The 17,842-nt window shown below is 45.1% G+C and overlaps 1 protein-coding gene across 1 annotated transcript in view; it reads left to right on the top strand.

Annotated features, from left to right (window-relative positions):
* The window catches only part of naa25 (N-alpha-acetyltransferase 25, NatB auxiliary subunit), a 54,686-nt gene that overhangs the window by 19,072 nt on the left and 17,772 nt on the right, over positions 1–17,842 (top strand). The window contains exons 8-15 of the mRNA XM_084324431.1: positions 906–1,017; positions 2,664–2,753; positions 5,136–5,308; positions 6,894–7,006; positions 7,691–7,898; positions 10,477–10,566; positions 12,767–12,947; positions 14,924–15,023. Coding sequence (XP_084180557.1) covers positions 906–1,017; positions 2,664–2,753; positions 5,136–5,308; positions 6,894–7,006; positions 7,691–7,898; positions 10,477–10,566; positions 12,767–12,947; positions 14,924–15,023 — 1,067 coding nt within the window. The remainder of the gene's footprint in view (positions 1–905; positions 1,018–2,663; positions 2,754–5,135; positions 5,309–6,893; positions 7,007–7,690; positions 7,899–10,476; positions 10,567–12,766; positions 12,948–14,923; positions 15,024–17,842) is intronic.

Raw genomic sequence — 17,842 nt, 5'->3', positions numbered from 1 at the left:
CTTTTACTGACCAGTATAGACTAATCTGGGGTCATATGACAAAAAGGATTATATGGTGAATTTTTCTCCATTAGAGATCTTAACATCTAACATCTGCCAAAAAAATCAGAATATCAAAGTCATCTTGTTACATATTGCTCTTTCAGATACAGATTTCAGTATTATTGAAATCCTCCAAAACCATCCCCTGATCTAGTCTATGAGCCAAAACCATCCTCTGATCTAGTCTATGAGCCAAAACCATCCCCTGATCTAGTCTATGAGCCAAAACCATCCCCTGATCTAGTCTATGAGCCAAAACCATCCCCTGATCTAGTCTGAGTCAAAACCATCCCCTGATCTAGTCTGAGCCAAAACCATCCCCTGATCTAGTCTGAGTCAAAACCATCCCCTGATCTAGTCTATGAGCCAAAACCATCCCCTGATCTAGTCTATGAGCCAAAACCATCCCCTGATCTAGTCTATGAGCCAAAACCATCCCCTGATCTAGTCTATGAGCCAAAACCATCCCCTGATCTAGTCTATGAGCCAAAACCATCCCCTGATCTAGTCTATGAGCCAAAACCATCCCCTGATCTAGTCTATGAGCCAAAACCATCCCCTGATCTAGTCTATGAGCCAAAACCATCCCCTGATCTAGTCTATGAGCCAAAACCATCCCCTGATCTAGTCTATGAGCCAAAACCATCCCCTGATCTAGTCTATGAGCCAAAACCATCCCCTGATCTAGTCTATGAGCCAAAACCATCCCCTGATCTCGTCTGCCATCAGTCTCAGGTCTGGTGCGCCCTCTTGAGTGTTCATGTGTGTCCGTCTGCTCGTCCTGCTGCGTTCTCATGCTGTGACTGGTGACCGGGTGACCCGTCTCTTGACCCTCATGCCTCCTCACTGTGTTTTTCCCATAGAGAAGCTGACCAGTGAACTGCAGAGCAGAGAGAGCAAGTGTATGAAGCTCTACCAGAGGCTACAGCAGTGGCCTGAGTGCAACGCCCTGGCCCACAAGCTGCTGCTGCTGAAGTGAGACACACACACACAGACACACAGACACACACACACAGACACACACACACAGACACACAGACAGACACAGACACAGACAGACACACACAGACACACAGACAGACACACAGACAGACACACACACACACGCAGACAGACACACACAGACACGCAGACAGACACACACACAGACATGGAGAGACACACAGAGACAGACACACGGAGAGACAGACACACTTCAGTCAGTTTTTTTTTTACACAAAAAATATATATCAGAATGTAGGGATGTCCGATATTATCGGCCTACCGATATTATCGGCCAATATCGGCATTAAAATGTGATATCGGAAAATATCTGTATCGGTTTTCAAAAGAAAACATTTTTATTACATTTTTTTTTATTTCTATAACCTTTATTTACCCAGGCAAGCAAGTAAGAACAAATTCTGATTTTATTTATTGTCAAAAGTATGCATAATGTTGTGTTAATTCCACAACAAGAGATATGTAATGTTAATTACCTGAAATTATTAATTTTTTTGGGGGGGGAAACCCTGCATATATCGGTATCGGTTGATATCGGTATCGGAAATTAAGAGTTGGACAATATCGGTATATCGGTATCGGTAAAAAAGCCAATATCGAGACACAGCCAGAAAACCTTCACACATCCTCTCTGCAGACTCATCCAAACCGTTACTGTACTGTGTTGAAACACTTTCTGCTTTGTTGAACAGTAGCGCTGCGTCGGAGGTCCTTACGTGACTCGTGAGTCTGAGCGGTTTCTTTACATTCCTAGACATTGGAGTAAAAACGCCTGTTTTCAATCATGATGTTCTAAAAAGTCAAACTCCTCAAAAACATATTTGAATATCCTGCAGAATACCCCTCTACATGTGTATTTATACCACTATATCTACACCTCTACATTAGCCGTCTGCTAATGATGCTAACGTTAGTGGTTAGCCATCTGCTAATGACGCTAACGTTAGTGGTTAGCCATCTGCTAATGATGCTAACGTTAGTGGTTAGCCGTCTGCTAATGATGCTAACGTTAGTGGTTAGCCGTCTGCTAATGATGCTAACGTTAGTGGTTAGCCGTCTGCTAATGATGCTAACATTAGTGGTTAGCCGTCTGCTAATGATGCTAACGTTAGTGGTTAGCCGTCTGCTAATGATGCTAACGTTAGTGGTTAGCCGTCTGCTAATGATGCTAACGTTGGTGGTTAGCCGTCTGCTAATGATGCTAACGTTAGTGGTTAGCCGTCTGCTAATGATATGATGCTAACGTTAGTGGTTAGCCGTCTGCTAACGATGCTAACGTTAGTGGCCTCATCCCAGAAGCCGTCAACAAAGCTGTCTCATTAGAAAACAAATGTATTCACAAAGGGGATCTGCATTCAAAATGACTGAAAACTCCTGTGACCAATAAGTACCTATTGTTCCCCTAAACGCGTCGCCATGCATTCCTTCATCACCACAGTCCCCACAGACGGGATGTATCTCTTATTTTCCGTATGATGTGATTAATCACAGCCTATGATGTGATGGTGAACGGCCCTGAAATACATTCCAGATTGAAGTATTATCTATTTTATATCTCTCTGTCTCTGTCTCTGTCTCTCTCTGTCTCGGTCTCTTTCTCTCTGTCTGTCTCTCTTTAGTCCTGATGACTGGCAGTTCTACATCTTCTACTTTGATGCTCTCTTCCACCTCATCGATCAGTCATGGAGTTCGCCGGAGGAAGGAGAGCAGTAAGTGCACACATTGAGTGTGTGTGTTAGAGATGGGCGTGAGTAATGTTCCACATCCAGAACTCTCATGAATTCCTCTAGTAGTGCTCAAGCAATTGTTTAGGGAAATCTATTTTTAGAAGGCATCTTGAGTAACCCTTTCACTACCACACTACAGAAGGTTAACCTTTCACTACCACACTACAGAGGGTTAACCCTGTCACTACCACACTACAGAAGGTTAACCTTTTACTACCACACTACAGACGGTTAACCCTGTCACTACCACACTACAGAAGGTTAACCTTTCACTACCACACTACAGACGGTTAACCTTTCACTACCACACTACAGAAGGTTAACCTTTCACTACCACACTACAGAAGGTTAACCTTTCACTACCACACTACAGACGGTTAACCCTTTCACTACCACACTACAGACGGTTAACCTTTCACTGCCACACTACAGACGGTTAACCTTTCACTACCACACAACAGAAGGTTAACCTTTCACTACCACACTACAGACGGTTAACCCTTTCACTACCACACTACAGACGGTTAACCTTTCACTGCCACACTACAGACGGTTAACCTTTAACTACCACACTACAGAAGGTTAACCATTTCACTACCACACTACAGACGGTTAACCTTTCACTGCCACACTACAGACGGTTAACCTTTAACTACCACACTACAGAAGGTTAACCCTTTCACTACCACACTACAGAAGGTTAACCTTTCACTACCACACTACAGAATGTTAACCTTTCACTACCACACTACAGACGGTTAACCTTCTGTAGTGTGGTAGTGAAAGGGTTAACCTTCTGTAGTGTGGTAGAGTGAAAGGGTTAACCTTCTGTAGTGTGGTAGAGTGAAAGGGTTAAAACTAGGGATGGGAATCGAAAACCGGTTCCCGTTGGGAACCGGTTCCTAATTGGCCGATGCCTGGAACCGTGTGGCTCCCGTGACTTTCGATTCCCTTATCGCTGCCTACAGTTGCGCAATAATGTTAGCCGTTAGCATGTAGCCATGGCAGACTCTATTTGATTCCTTAATGGCTCAAAATTGCCTGGGTTTTGGTAATATGCTCCCGAAATGCTCCTGCTGTTTGGCTACTTCTATGTGCAGTGAAAACTACTTGAATGCTTTAGAACCTAGTCATTGATTTAGATCAGGCTGAGCTAAAATTAGCCGCGGAGCTAACGTGAGCTAACGCTATTTAATCAAGCTCACAAAGAGAGATAAACAGCTGACAGCGGATAGTACAGGTACAAATACAATAAAACAGCAGGTGGGGGCTGTTGTGTAAACCTTGTACTCTTTAGTTCACATATAATGAGAGACGGAATGTTTGTTTACAAGACTGTAAGCCAGGAAGTACAGTGGTGCAACATACAAATGTGTCCGTGTAGCAACACAAGCCAATACCTTATAGGACAGGGGCCCGGGGAGCTCTCTCTCTGTGTGTGTGTGTGTGTGTGTGTGTGTGTGTGAGAGAGAGAGTGTGTGAGTGAGAGACAGAAGTCAGAGGAATAACAACCTGTTATTCAATAGATTAAATTAGTTTAAGAATAAAAAAATAAATACATTTTAAGAGAATCTCAAATACATTATTTTATTTAAGTGTAGGCTATAGTTAATGTTTTATTTTTTACAGTTTTTGTATTTTTCTGACATGGGGGCTCAACAATAAATGACAATCAGAAATGTCAAGTTGCATGTTATTCTAACCAGCTTAGACCCCTACGCTCTGCATCTTCTGGCCGCCTCAGACCTACTCCTATCCGAGCTCCGGGAGGGTCATCAAAGAGAAGTCGCCTATTCTCAGTCCTTGCCCCACAATGGTGGAATGAACTACCCACCCCAGTTAGGACAGCCGAAACCCATCCAATCTTTCGCCGTCGACTAAAGACGCACTTCTTCAACCATTATCTGAATAAAAAAAAATATATCTAACCCTAACTAACCGTACTGTCATGCACTTGTCCTAATAAACTAACCTACACTTTAGCACTCAACACTTTGATGAACATTGTTGCTCAGCTGATAGAGTTGTGCCCTTCCTGATGGCTTGTCGTACAGAACTTGTAAGTCGCTTTGGATAAAAGCGTCAGCTAAATGACTAAATGTAGTTCTGTTGCATTTTCAATTTATTTATTTAAATTATAAATTGATCAGGTATCGATAAGGGAATCGATAAAGAATCGAATCGATAAGCAGAATCGATAATGGAATCGTATCGATAAAATCCTATCAATTCCCATCCCTAGTTAAAACACATGGCGGCAGCAATAAGCAGATGCACAGCAATAATACCTGATGCTTAATGCATATCGTCAGTCAGAATAATAATAATAATAATAATCATTGATAATAATAACTCCCTCTGCAGCTGTCCGGAGGGCCCGGTGCACCACACCGTGGGGGAGGTGGTGAGGTTCGTGCTGGACCGGGTGGAGGGGGAGGAGGGGAAGCAGGCGCGGCCGCTCAGAGGGCCCTACCTGGCTCGCCTGGAGCTGATCCACAGGCTGAGGGAGCGGGGCTGTCCTGAGGAGAGCCAGCTAGGTCTGTCTGAATATACCTGCATATAACCCATATAACTCTGTATGATGGCATGTACAATAGGGCTGGGCGATATGACGATATTATATAAATATCGGGTACAGTTCATTAACGATACACTTTTTCAACGTATCGTGGATATCGTGATGTTTTGCCCAAGAGGATTGTGTCGCGTCAATCTGTCCACACGTTACTCGTTCATATCTCAGCCCGTGCTGAGATATGCCCATTCCGCGGTCTGTTAATAAAGTTTTCAATCAGACAGATGTATGGAAAGGCTTTTATTATAACATTCGTTGTAGTAAAATCATTATGCCTCATTTAGTCATCCTGTTTAGCACTGGTCTCCTACTCGACGGCCGCGGGGAGCTAACGTTAGTAGCCTTGTTGACGTTGTTCAGCCACAGGACATTCAGGAAGTAAAAAGCTAGGAGCTTGCCGATTGGTGCTAAGAACAGCAGGGCGGGTGCAAGCGCTGTGACGTAATTGGCAGACTCGACTGTCAATCAAAATTATATGTTTCCGTCAGAATGAATGAGTGAAGACTTTGTTAAAGGGTTGCAGAATGGGTACAATACAGTACAGGAGGATGAAGACCAGAAAAAGACTTTCGACTTTTTTACATAAGGGTCCTCCATTTTCAATTCATCAAAACATTTAGAGACATACATATATACAGTAGTTTCATTAAAATGCTATTGATTGATTGATTGATTTAAAACTTTATTAACATATTGCAGAATGGGTACAGTACAGCTCAATACATACAATTGTTAAGGGGATGCAGACCAGAGAAAGACTTTAGTCTTGTTTACATCAGGGTCCCCCATTTTCAATTCATCATATTTCATATCTAAATCATATAATATCTCATTGCTAAATATATGCAATATATAATCTAATAATCTAAATCTAATATATAATATAAAAATGCTAAATGCATGGGTATTTTATTTTGTCTTTAATGTTAGCTTGCAAAATCAAATACTGTCTTGGTAAGCCTCATAATGAATTGTTTGGGGTAAAAAAGAAAAACATCGTGATGTGTATCGTGTATCGCCGAAAGGTCAGAAAATATCGTGATATCATATTTAGGCCATATCGCCCAGCCCTAATGTACAATAAGCTGTATTGTAACCGTATATATTTATTCTTACTGTATATATATATATATCTATCCACTAGGGCTGCACGATTTTGGGAAATAATCTAATTGCGATTTTTCTGACAGATATTGCGATTGCGATTATAATAATTTTTTTAACAGCCCCACAGAGGTTTATTGTAAAATGCGGCTTGCATCTGGCCTACGCGGTGGGTCTGTTCGGGACACCGAGCCTGAAAACGGGTGTTTATAGTATGTGACAGTCTGGTTGCCTTGGTAACAGGTGTTTATAGTATGTGACAGTCTGGTTGCCTTGGTAACAGGTGTTTATAGTATGTGACAGTCTGGTTGCCTTGGTAACAGGTGTTTATAGTATGTGACAGTCTGGTTGCCTTGGTAACGGGTGTTTATAGTATGTGACAGTCTGGTTGCCTTGGTAACAGGTGTTTATAGTATGTGACAGTCTGGTTGCCTTGGTAACAGGTGATCCCTTGGAGTTGATGGTGAGGTTCTTTGGGAAGTTTGGTGACAAACCCTGTTGCATCACTGACCTGAAGATATACCTGCACCTGCTCCCTGCTGACGACCACGTTCAGGTGAGACACACACACACACACACCTACACACACATACACACTCTCTCTCTTCATACACACATACTCTCTTCACACTAGGGCTGTCCCCAAAGCCTGTTTTTGGGATTCGAACATTCGCCAGTGTTTTTCAAACGGACGTTTCGAACCATCGATTTTAATCATGCAAAAAAAATTGCTCCTAAATACCTTTTCTGGTTCAGTACTGTCGACTCTTGGCGCACATTTACTTCAATAACGTTTGGATGATAATCCATTTTGTGAATCCATTTGTTGAAACAACATCTTTGTTGGCCGACGGCTCCTACTATCTTAACGTTAGTTCGAGCTAAAGGGCTGCATAGCTTAATGTACGTGCAACATAACATAGCTGTGTAACGTTAAGCAACTTGTGTTCCGCTGGGAAAGCATCAGCATCACTGCATACACTTGGTTTAATCCAAACGTCCATTCAGAAACGTTGTATTATGAAATACGACGGGTGAGTGTGAGTCACTCAACTCTCTTTTTTCATGATTGATTCATTTCCTGATATGATGGTGACCCTCATCATCGACTAGACTGTGTTGTGACCTGTGTTCACGTGTGACTTTTCTCTCTCTCTCTCTCTCTCTCTCTCTCTCTCTCTCTCTCTCTCTCTCTCTCTCTCTCTCTCCTCTCTCTCTCTCCCCCTCTCTCTCTCTGTAGTTCATCAACCGTCTGGGTGAAGCGGTCCCTTTGGCGGTGGAGGGCGAGCAGGGCCTGTGTTTCCCAGCAGACACCAGGGCTCTGCAGAGACACCTGTGTGTGTGTCAGCTGGGCCGCGCGCTGGGCCTGCACCACGCTCTGGACCGGGAGGGCAAGCTACGGCTCATCACGGAGCTCAAGGCCCACTACCACCACGGGCTGCAGTTTGGTGAGAGAGCATCTCTTTCTTACACTACATTCGTCGCGTGGGTTTCCTCCAGGGACTCTGGTCTGGTCTCTCCTCCCACACCATAAAGACATGCACGGTAGACAGGGACTCTGGTCTGGTCTCCTCCCACACCATGAAGACATGCAGGCAGGGACTCTGGTCTGGTCTCCCCCCACACCATGAAGACATGCAGGCAGGGACTCTGGTCTGGTCTCCCCCCACACCATGAAGACATGCACGGTAGACAGGGACTCTGGTCTGGTCTCCCCCCACACCATGAAGACATGCAGGCAGGGACTCTGGTCTGGTCTCCCCCCACACCATGAAGACATGCATGGTAGACAGGGACTCTGGTCTGGTCTCCCCCCACACCATGAAGACATGCATGGTAGACAGGGACTCTGGTCTGGTCTCCCCCCACACCATGAAGACATGCATGGTAGACAGGGACTCTGGTCTGGTCTCCCCCCACACCATGAAGACATGCATGGTAGACAGGGACTCTGGTCTGGTCTCCCCCCACACCATAAAGACATGCATGGTAGACAGGGACTCTGGTCTGGTCTCCCCCCACACCATAAAGACATGCATGGTAGGCAGGGACTCTGGTCTGGTCTCCTCCCACACCATAAAGACATGCATGGTAGGCAGGGACTCTGGTCTGGTCTCCCCCCACACCATAAAGACATCATGGTAGGCAGGGACTCTGGTCTGGTCTCCCCCCACACCATAAAGACATGCATGGTAGGCAGGGACTCTGGTCTGGTCTCTCCCCCCACACCATAAAGACATGCATGGTAGGCAGGGACTCTGGTCTGGTCTCTCCCCACACCATGAAGATCTGTCTGTGTGTCTGTGTTCCAACAGGGAGGAACTGATCTGTGTGTCTGTGTTCCAACAGGAAGGAACTGATCTGTCTGTGTGTCTGTGTTCCAACAGGCAAGGAACTGATCTGTGTGTCTGTGTTCCAACAGGAAGGAACTGATCTGTGTGTCTGTGTTCCAACAGGAAGGAACTGATCTGTGTGTCTGTGTTCCAACAGGAAGGAACTGATCAGTGTGTCTGTGTTCCAACAGGAAGGAACTGATCTGTGTGTCTGTGTTCCAACAGGGAGGAACTGATCTGTGTGTCTGTGTTCCAACAGGGAGGAACTGATCTGTGTGTCTGTGTTCCAACAGGGGAGGAACTGATCAGTGTGTCTGTGTTCCAACAGGGAAGGAACTGATCTGTGTGTCTGTGTTCCAACAGGGAGGAACTGATCTGTGTGTCTGTGTTCCAACAGGGAGGAACTGATCTGTGTGTCTGTGTTCCAACAGGAAGGAACTGATCTGTGTGTCTGTGTTCCAACAGGGAAGGAACTGATCTGTGTGTCTGTGTTCCAACAGGAAGGAACTGATCTGTGTGTCTGTGTTCCAACAGGAAGGAACTGATCTGTGTGTCTGTGTTCCAACAGGAAGGAACTGATCTGTGTGTCTGTGTTCCAACAGGAAGGAACTGATCTGTGTGTCTGTGTTCCAACAGGGAAGGAACTGATCTGTGTGTCTGTGTTCCAACAGGAAGGAACTGATCTGTGTGTCTGTGTTCCAACAGGAAGGAACTGATCTGTGTGTCTGTGTTCCAACAGGAAGGAACTGATCTGTGTGTCTGTGTTCCAACAGGAAGGAACTGATCTGTGTGTCTGTGTTCCAACAGGGAAGGAACTGATCTGTGTGTCTGTGTTCCAACAGGGGAGGAACTGATCAGTGTGTCTGTGTTCCAACAGGAAGGAACTGATCTGTGTGTGTGTCTGTGTTCCAACAGGGGAGGAACTGATCAGTGTGTCTGTGTTCCAACAGGAAGGAACTGATCTGTCTGTGTGTCTGTGTTCCAACAGGCAAGGAACTGATCTGTGTGTGTGTCTGTGTTCCAACAGGGGAGGAACTGATCAGTGTGTCTGTGTTCCAACAGGGGAGGAACTGATCAGTGTGTCTGTGTTCCAACAGGAAGGAACTGATCTGTCTGTGTGTCTGTGTTCCAACAGGCAAGGAACTGATCTGTGTGTGTGTCTGTGTTCCAACAGGGGAGGAACTGATCAGTGTGTCTGTGTTCCAACAGGGAAGGAACTGATCTGTGTGTCTGTGTTCCAACAGGGGAGGAACTGATCAGTGTGTCTGTGTTCCAACAGGAGAGGAACTGATCTGTGTGTCTGTGTTCCAACAGGAAGGAACTGATCTGTGTGTCTGTGTTCCAACAGGAAGGAACTGATCTGTGTGTCTGTGTTCCAACAGGGAGGAACTGATCTGTGTGTCTGTGTTCCAACAGGAAGGAACTGATCTGTGTGTCTGTGTTCCAACAGGAAGGAACTGATCTGTGTGTCTGTGTTCCAACAGGGAAGGAACTGATCTGTGTGTCTGTGTTCCAACAGGGAAGGAACTGATCAGTGTGTCTGTGTTCCAACAGGAGAGGAACTGATTTGTGTGTCTGTGTTCCAACAGGGAGGAACTGATTTGTGTGTCTGTGTTCCAACAGGGAAGGAACTGATTTGTGTGTCTGTGTTCCAACAGGGAAGGAACTGATCTGTGTGTCTGTGTTCCAACAGGAAAAGACTGTCTGAAGACGGAGCTGCAGTTCTCTGATATGTACTGTCTCATGGCGGCTCAGGTCTACGTTGACTTATGGACAGAAACCGGTGAGTATCTCTCTCTCCCTCTCCGTCTCTTGTCTCTCTCTTTCTGTATCTCTCAATTCAATTCAAGTGGCTTTATTGGCATGACGCAACTTGTACATGTTGCCAAAGCAAATGATTAATAACATAAGCATGGATTACAAAACACATATTAATGTCATACAGGCCATGTGAGCGGATCGGAGCGTGAGCGGCGCGGGGAGCGGAGCGGGCGGTTTTGACGTGAGCGAGGAGTGGGTTTTAAAATGGGTCGGCGCGACGTCCGGAGCGAGAGTTCTCCTCCGCTCCAATCCACTCCGGGACGCTCACACAGTGGTTTAACACTGATGTAATAATATACATGTAGTACAATGCCAAAGCAACAGATGGCGATGTACAAACATGAAGGCCATTTTCAACCAATGAGAATTGAGAAGGGTGAACCTGTGATATCCTGTTCAGGCTTCACTCCTCCTCCTTCACTCACTCCTGTTAGAAAAGTATCGACGCCATTGTTGTTGTCGTTAGCTTACATGCTAACGTTAATGGCAGCGACCATAGCATTGTGGCTTGGCTAACTATCATCGCTTAACACTTTGGTTGCCTAAGGTTAAATTAATGATATACCATAGATTGCCAGCGCTATTTGTCTATGGAGAAAGTCCCCTTCTTTGCAGGGCTATAACTTTTTAAATTATATTGCTACATTGCCATTATTAGGGCCCATTCAAAGTCCTATATGTATTGTTCATTGTGTAGCAACGTTAAACTTTTTCATTCACATATTCATAGTAAAGTATGGTCTAATGTATAAGTATGTTTTCATCTCTTTCTGCAACTTTCTCCAGAACGTGATATATAGCCCCAAATGCATTATATTGATGATGAAATACAGTTTGATGGCAATCAGCGTGATATAAAAAATTCCAACTAGACGTACTTCTAGAAGTTACTACACGTCATCTGATGTTGACCGGATGGGCGAGGGGGCGTTTATAATTCCGTGGGCAGCGTTATACCAATCATCTAATGTGGGTCAAATGTTGATAATATCAGTTATTATCGAAGACGGTAACGTTACACGCTGAAACTCACCCCAGTCTCCGCGCGCCGTTGGGCGATCATCGTCGAGTAGAAATTTTATCATTATGGGATATATTATTACCCGGTCCATCTCCAGCTTGTATAATGGTATATACGTCCAAATCATGTTGTTTATCGAGTTATTGGCAATCGATCGCTATGTAGAGTGACGAGCTAGAGTCACGGGACATGTACCGAGTGGCCGGAAGCAATACGGACGTCTAGCAAAACCTCTAGTGCGCTTCCTGTTAAGCGCTTGCGCCGATCGGCCACCAGATGGCGCTCCTGAACCGCCAGAGAGCTCAGTGGGTCCTGCTGGTGGATCTCAGGCCAGCGGAGGGACATTATGAATCCGATCGCAGATTTTTGAAATATTGATATAAAGACGACGTACAGCGTCCCCCGGCAACTTTAGCATGGCCAGCAAAGACGTCTAAAGACGGCTCCCGGCACCCAAAGTGTTAATAGAGCTAGTGAATGGATAAACAACGTTATTTAACATTGCAGAATGGGTACAATTACAATGCTGCTCAATACAAACAATTGTTAAGGGGCCCAGGGGGTGTAGACTGTTGTAGTTTGAGCTAATTTACACCATGCTCCAAAAAATAAATAAAAAAAAGCCGAGCGATCTGGCGCGGGGAGCGGGGAGCGCTCGATTCAAGGTGAGCGGTGAGGGAGCGGAGAGCGACTTGGGGGCGGGGTCAACATGAGCGATTAGCGGAGCGGACCAAGCTTTAAAGAGCGAAGAGCGGATTTCTCGGCCGCGCCGATCCGCTCACGTGGCCTGATGTCATAGTACATACAAAAATTATCATCATAAAATAGAACATAAAATATTACGGCATAAACATGTCGGGTGACTGTCACTCACTGTCCCTCAGTTTGTGGCAGGCAGCAACATAGGCTGCTGCTAGCTCACAGCATGTTGAGTCCTCCCCTAGTAGGACTGGTAGTTTTCCTGTATCTGGTAGTGCAAGAAAACCTTTTGTTATTAGTTCAATTTTCTTTTAAATGCGTTTCTCTAATATTTTTTTTCACACCGAGGATGCAATGACAGCACAGCCTTTGCTCTGCAGGAAGCCAGGTTTTCCTGTGCCTCCCCTTTTCAACAGCGAGTGTGTGTGTGGTTGTGTTGCAGGGGATGACAGCATGGTGTGGCAGAGTCTGGGGGTCCTCCACGAGGGTCTGTCTCAGAGTCCCTCCAACGCCCAGTTCAAGCTGCTGCTGCTGCTGCTCTACTGTCGGCTGGGAGCCTTCGAGCCCGTGGTGGACCTGTACACCAGTCTGGACGCCAAGCACGTGCAGCACGACACCATCGGGTCAGTACACCAGTTCAAACCCCCAAGCACGTCGTCCAGCACGACCCCATCCTGACCTGACTCCTAGAACCCACCTCACCCCTGCCCACTTTGACAACCTAGGATGGCTTAGAGTAGGCGACAGAGTACAGCTAACTTGCAATGGGCCTGGTCTACAAGATACACTACACCACTAAGGTACCCATGTACATGTCGAAATACTTCCCAAAGGTCAGTGAATACCACGACCACAACACCAGAGGGAGCTCCACAAATCATGTTAAACCCAGATTCGGCTCAAACAAGGGACTAAACACGTTTCGCAATTATGCCACATCAATGTGGAACGCCCTGCCCAAAGCTGTAAAGGAATGTGAATCCCTACCCACATTCAAAACCGCTCTCAAAGAGCACCTACGGGAGGCTGCAATTAGAAACTGGCCACCGTAAATGTCCAATGTGAAATATGAACTGTGTGTGTCTAGAGAGAGAGAGATTACATGAGAGAGAGAGATAAATTACATGCTATACTATGTTATTTGATACTATCTTGTAGAGCTGCCGCGGTATTGATGTTTTCCTTACCGCACACATTTGCAATATATTTCCTACCGCCGCGGTATTACCGCACACACACAAAAAAAAAAAAAGTTTGAATGCATTTTTTTTGTAGTCTACTCTTTATATAGCATATAGCCTGCCTCTAGTCTAAATGTCTATCTTTAGAGGATGACTTTGCAGCATGAATATTGTTTGGGATTCGGCATGCACGCATTCGTTATTAAAAGTGAAACACTGATTCGAAGTCTCCCCTCGGTGTCGCGCCCGCCGGTTACCCCCCCGACCCTTTCTTCTTCTTATTATTATAACGTTACTACTTATGATTACAAAGGCATTCGATTTGTGGCATTAACGTTAGTATAGTTACACGTTCGTATTTACTGGACCACATAGCAAGGCAAGCGTTACTCAATTAATATCTAAGTTCCTTTCTTTGCTCAGAGCGTGCCGAGTTGTACCCATTCTGCGGTCTGTTAATAAAGTTTTCAATCAGACAAGTGTATAGAACGAAGGGCTTTTATTATAACATTTCGTTGCAGTAAAATCATTATGCCTCGTTCCCTGAGGAGCGACGGTACGTCGGTAATACACTCCGGTCTCCGGTGGGAGCTAACGTATATTAGCCGTGTTGTGACTGAGCTCTGATCAATGGCTGAGATTCAGGAAGTAAAAGCACTGCAAGACGATCCAACGTGTGAAGCGTCTCTCTTCTGACCAATCAGTGGTCTGCAATGTTTCATGTGACTTTTCTGGTACCCAATAGGGTCGCTTGGAATCTCGACAGAGAAGTAGGGTATATCTGCAGAGCCGCAAGCCCAACGAGAGCGTAATAATAATAATAATATAATAAAAAACAGCGGTGATGCCGGTATTCAGCCCAACGCTGCGGTGGGCATGATGTAACAGCGATACCGCGGTAATACCGATACCGCGGCAGCTCTACTATCTTGTCTAGCACAGTCTCTGGAGCGTAACAGTAAGAAGCATTTTGTATGAAAGTATTCTGTACTTCTGTATGACAACTATTAAAGAAACTTGAACTAAAGAAACTTGAGAGAGAGAGAATATCACTGTCAACCTGCTGCAAATATCATTGCGCAAGCTCCCATGCACGCGCCCGTATTCCGATCCGTGCAATAATGTTCACGGGGGTATGTCTCGTCATGCGAAACAAGTTCCCAATGCATTGTCACGTGGGATTATGCCCCCCCCCCCCCCCCCCCCCATGAGGGAGGGGGGAGCGGGGGAGGGGGGGACTATCGTTCTCGGGGACGGAACGGACCAACCGTTCCTAATGAGAAAACACCCCCTTAGACAGGAACTCTGGTTTCCTCTCACACCATAAAGACTCTCTCTCTCTCTCTCTCTCTCTCTCTCTCTCTCTGTCTCTCTGTCTCTCTGTCTCTCTGTCTCTCTCCCCCTCTCTCTCTCTGCAGGTATCTGTTGACTCGTTATGCTGAGTCTCTGGGTCAGTTTGCTGCTGCCTCCCAGTCCTGTAACTTCTCCCTCAGGTTTTTCCACTCCAACCAGAAAGATGTAAGTCTAGCACAGTCTACCAGCATAGATGTCCCTAGAATCAGATACCAAGAACATGCAAATGGACCATATTAAAAAAGTGTGTAAATGTGTATTCTACGTTCTTATGGAATGAATGAGATAATAATCATTAAAAAAAAAAGATTTGTAATTAATTTTGAGTTAATATTCATAATGTGTAATTAATTAACGCGATAAACTGACAGCCCTAGTTTAATTATATTGTTTATACTATTTATTTTTTCTCATATTTTTATATTCAGATGTATATAAATTAGGGATGTCCGATATTATCGGCCTACCGATATTATCGGCCGATATCGGCATTAAAATGTGATATCAAAAAATATCGGTATCGGTTTTAAATTTAAAAAAAAAAATGTTTTAACATTTCTATAACCTTTATTTACCCAGGCAAGCAAGTAAGAACAAATTCTGATTTTATTTATTGTCAAAAGTATGCATAATGTTGTGTTAATTCCACAACAAGAGATATGTAATGTTAATTACCTGAAATTATTCCATTTTTTTGGGGGGGGGGAAACCCTGCATATATCGGTATCGGTTGATATCGGTATCGGAAATTAAGAGTTGGACAATATCGGTATATCGGTATCGGTAAAAAAGCCAATATCGAGCATCCCTAATTATAATGTATATTTATGTCTTTCTACTATTACCCTGCCCATACCTGTACCCATCCCCCCCCCCCCCCCCATTCTGCTATGATGCCCAAATTTCCCCAAGGGGATCAATAAAGGAATATAAATTAGATATGAATATAAAAATATGAGAAAAATAAACGGTGTAAACAAGGTGCAGATGAGGGCCTTTGTGTGTTATATTATACATTACAATAAATATAGGCAATAAAGAATATGAATCTGAATATATACTATGAGAGTAAGAGTAAAAGTAAACAACAGAAATCTTTGCTCGGACGCATCCGGGACGGAGAGGATTTTTTTTTCACAGGAAATGTCAATTGGACGACTGTCAGTGCGCGCATATATTGCTGTCAAATGGTTAATGTCTCGTGCTGACTAAGTTCACTGAAGTCTAAACGTAGCGTGATTTGCCAAATCCAATGACTATCTCCGCCTCCCAACGCAGCAATACGCTCATCCAGCATCAAGTTACTTCCTACCCACCTCTCCTCCGGTACAGTACTGCAGCTACATGCTAGCTAACCTAGCTCATGTTAGCGTCGTCACTGAACCACCTCGCGTACACAATTAATGACATGTTGCGGAAAGCCATATCGGTGACAATGTTTAGCTTTTAGTGCCAAATGATAAGAGTCTGAGGCGGAGTCTCAAAAGAGAATGTTGAATATTTATTGTGCAAAAATCACAACATCCTCTCCAACGGAGCCTTGTAGCCGAGTAGGGTATATCTGCAGAGCCACTTGGTAACGAGTGCAACACCGTGTAATGTCCGTGTGGATCGTTGGAGTAGGGTATATCTGCAGTGCTGCAGCCCCGTATAGATTTGTATTAGTATCATAATCAATCACCTGTTGTTGAATAAATACCATTACTTTCTAGTTATTACTTAAAACAGTATATATAAAACAGTAGCTGTATAAAAAAATAAACAAAAAAAAAGTATAATTTATATAATTTAATAAAAAAAAAATCTATGCACTGGTATTTTTGGGACGGTTACATTCACTTTGGGATGGTTAAAATTGTATTTCGGGACGGTTTTGGGACGGTGGTGAAAAAAGTTAGTCTGGAGCCCTGCTGACTATAAGCCGCAGCAGCTAAATTGAATGATGTGTACATATATAAGCCGCACTGGACTATAAGCTGCATGTGTTTTAATGTTTAATTACCATATGTAAGGAGTGGAGCCTGCGGCTTAATTTGACTCAACACGGGAAACCTCACCCGGCCCGGACACGGAAAGGATTGACAGATTGATTGCTCTTTCTCGATTCTGTGAGTGGTGGTGCATGGCCGTTCTTATATTGAGCTTTAAGTTCCCACCTCTACAGAGAATGACTCCCATTGGGACACAATACTGTCGGACAAATAACAAGAATTAACTCATTTGTATTAAGTTTAGCAAATAAGGGAACAGATAAATAACATTTCAATGCAGTAAAAAAAGCAATATTTCGATTTTCGGGTTTTGTCCACATATAAGCCGCACCGTTATATAAGCCGCAGGGTCGAAAAATGGGGGGAAAAGCCGCGGCTTATAGTCCGAAAAGTACGGTAGTTGTTTTGTCTTTAAACCTCATTCATGTTGACTTGTCTCTTCTGTCTTCTTGTCCTAATTCTTATTTCTCTCCACATGTTCCTGCTTTGTCCTCCCTGTGTGACTTCTCTCCCTCCTCCTCTCTCCCTCCTCCCTGTCCCTCCTCCCTCTCCCTCCTCCCTGTCCCTCCTCTCTCTCCCTCCTCCTCTCTCCCTCCTCCCTGTCCCTCCTCCCTCTCCCTCCTCCCTGTCCCTCCTCCCTCTCCCTCCTCCCTGTCCCTCCTCCCTCTCCCTCCTCCCTCTCCCTCCTCCCTGTCCCTCCTCCCCCTCCCTCCTCCCTGTCCCTCCTCCCTCTCCCTCCTCCCTCTCCCTCCTCCCTCTCCCTCCTCCTCTGTCCCTCCTCCCTCTCCCTCCTCCCTCTCCCTCCTCCCTGTCCCTCCTCCCTCTCCCTCCTCCCTGTCCCTCCTCCCTCTCCCTCCTCCTCTGTCCCTCCTCCCTCTCCCTCCTCCCTCTCCCTCCTCCTCTGTCCCTCCTCCCTCTCCCTCCTCCCTGTCCCTCCTCCCTCTCCCTCCTCCTCTGTCCCTCCTCCCTCTCCCTCCTCCCTCTCCCTCCTCC

This window comes from Notolepis coatsorum (genome assembly GCF_963971535.1).
Source record: "Notolepis coatsorum genome assembly, chromosome: 11".
Taxonomy (NCBI): Eukaryota; Metazoa; Chordata; class Actinopteri; order Aulopiformes; family Paralepididae; genus Notolepis; species Notolepis coatsorum.
Note: the sequence above shows the minus strand (reverse complement) of the source record. Positions and strands in the feature narration are given on the sequence as shown.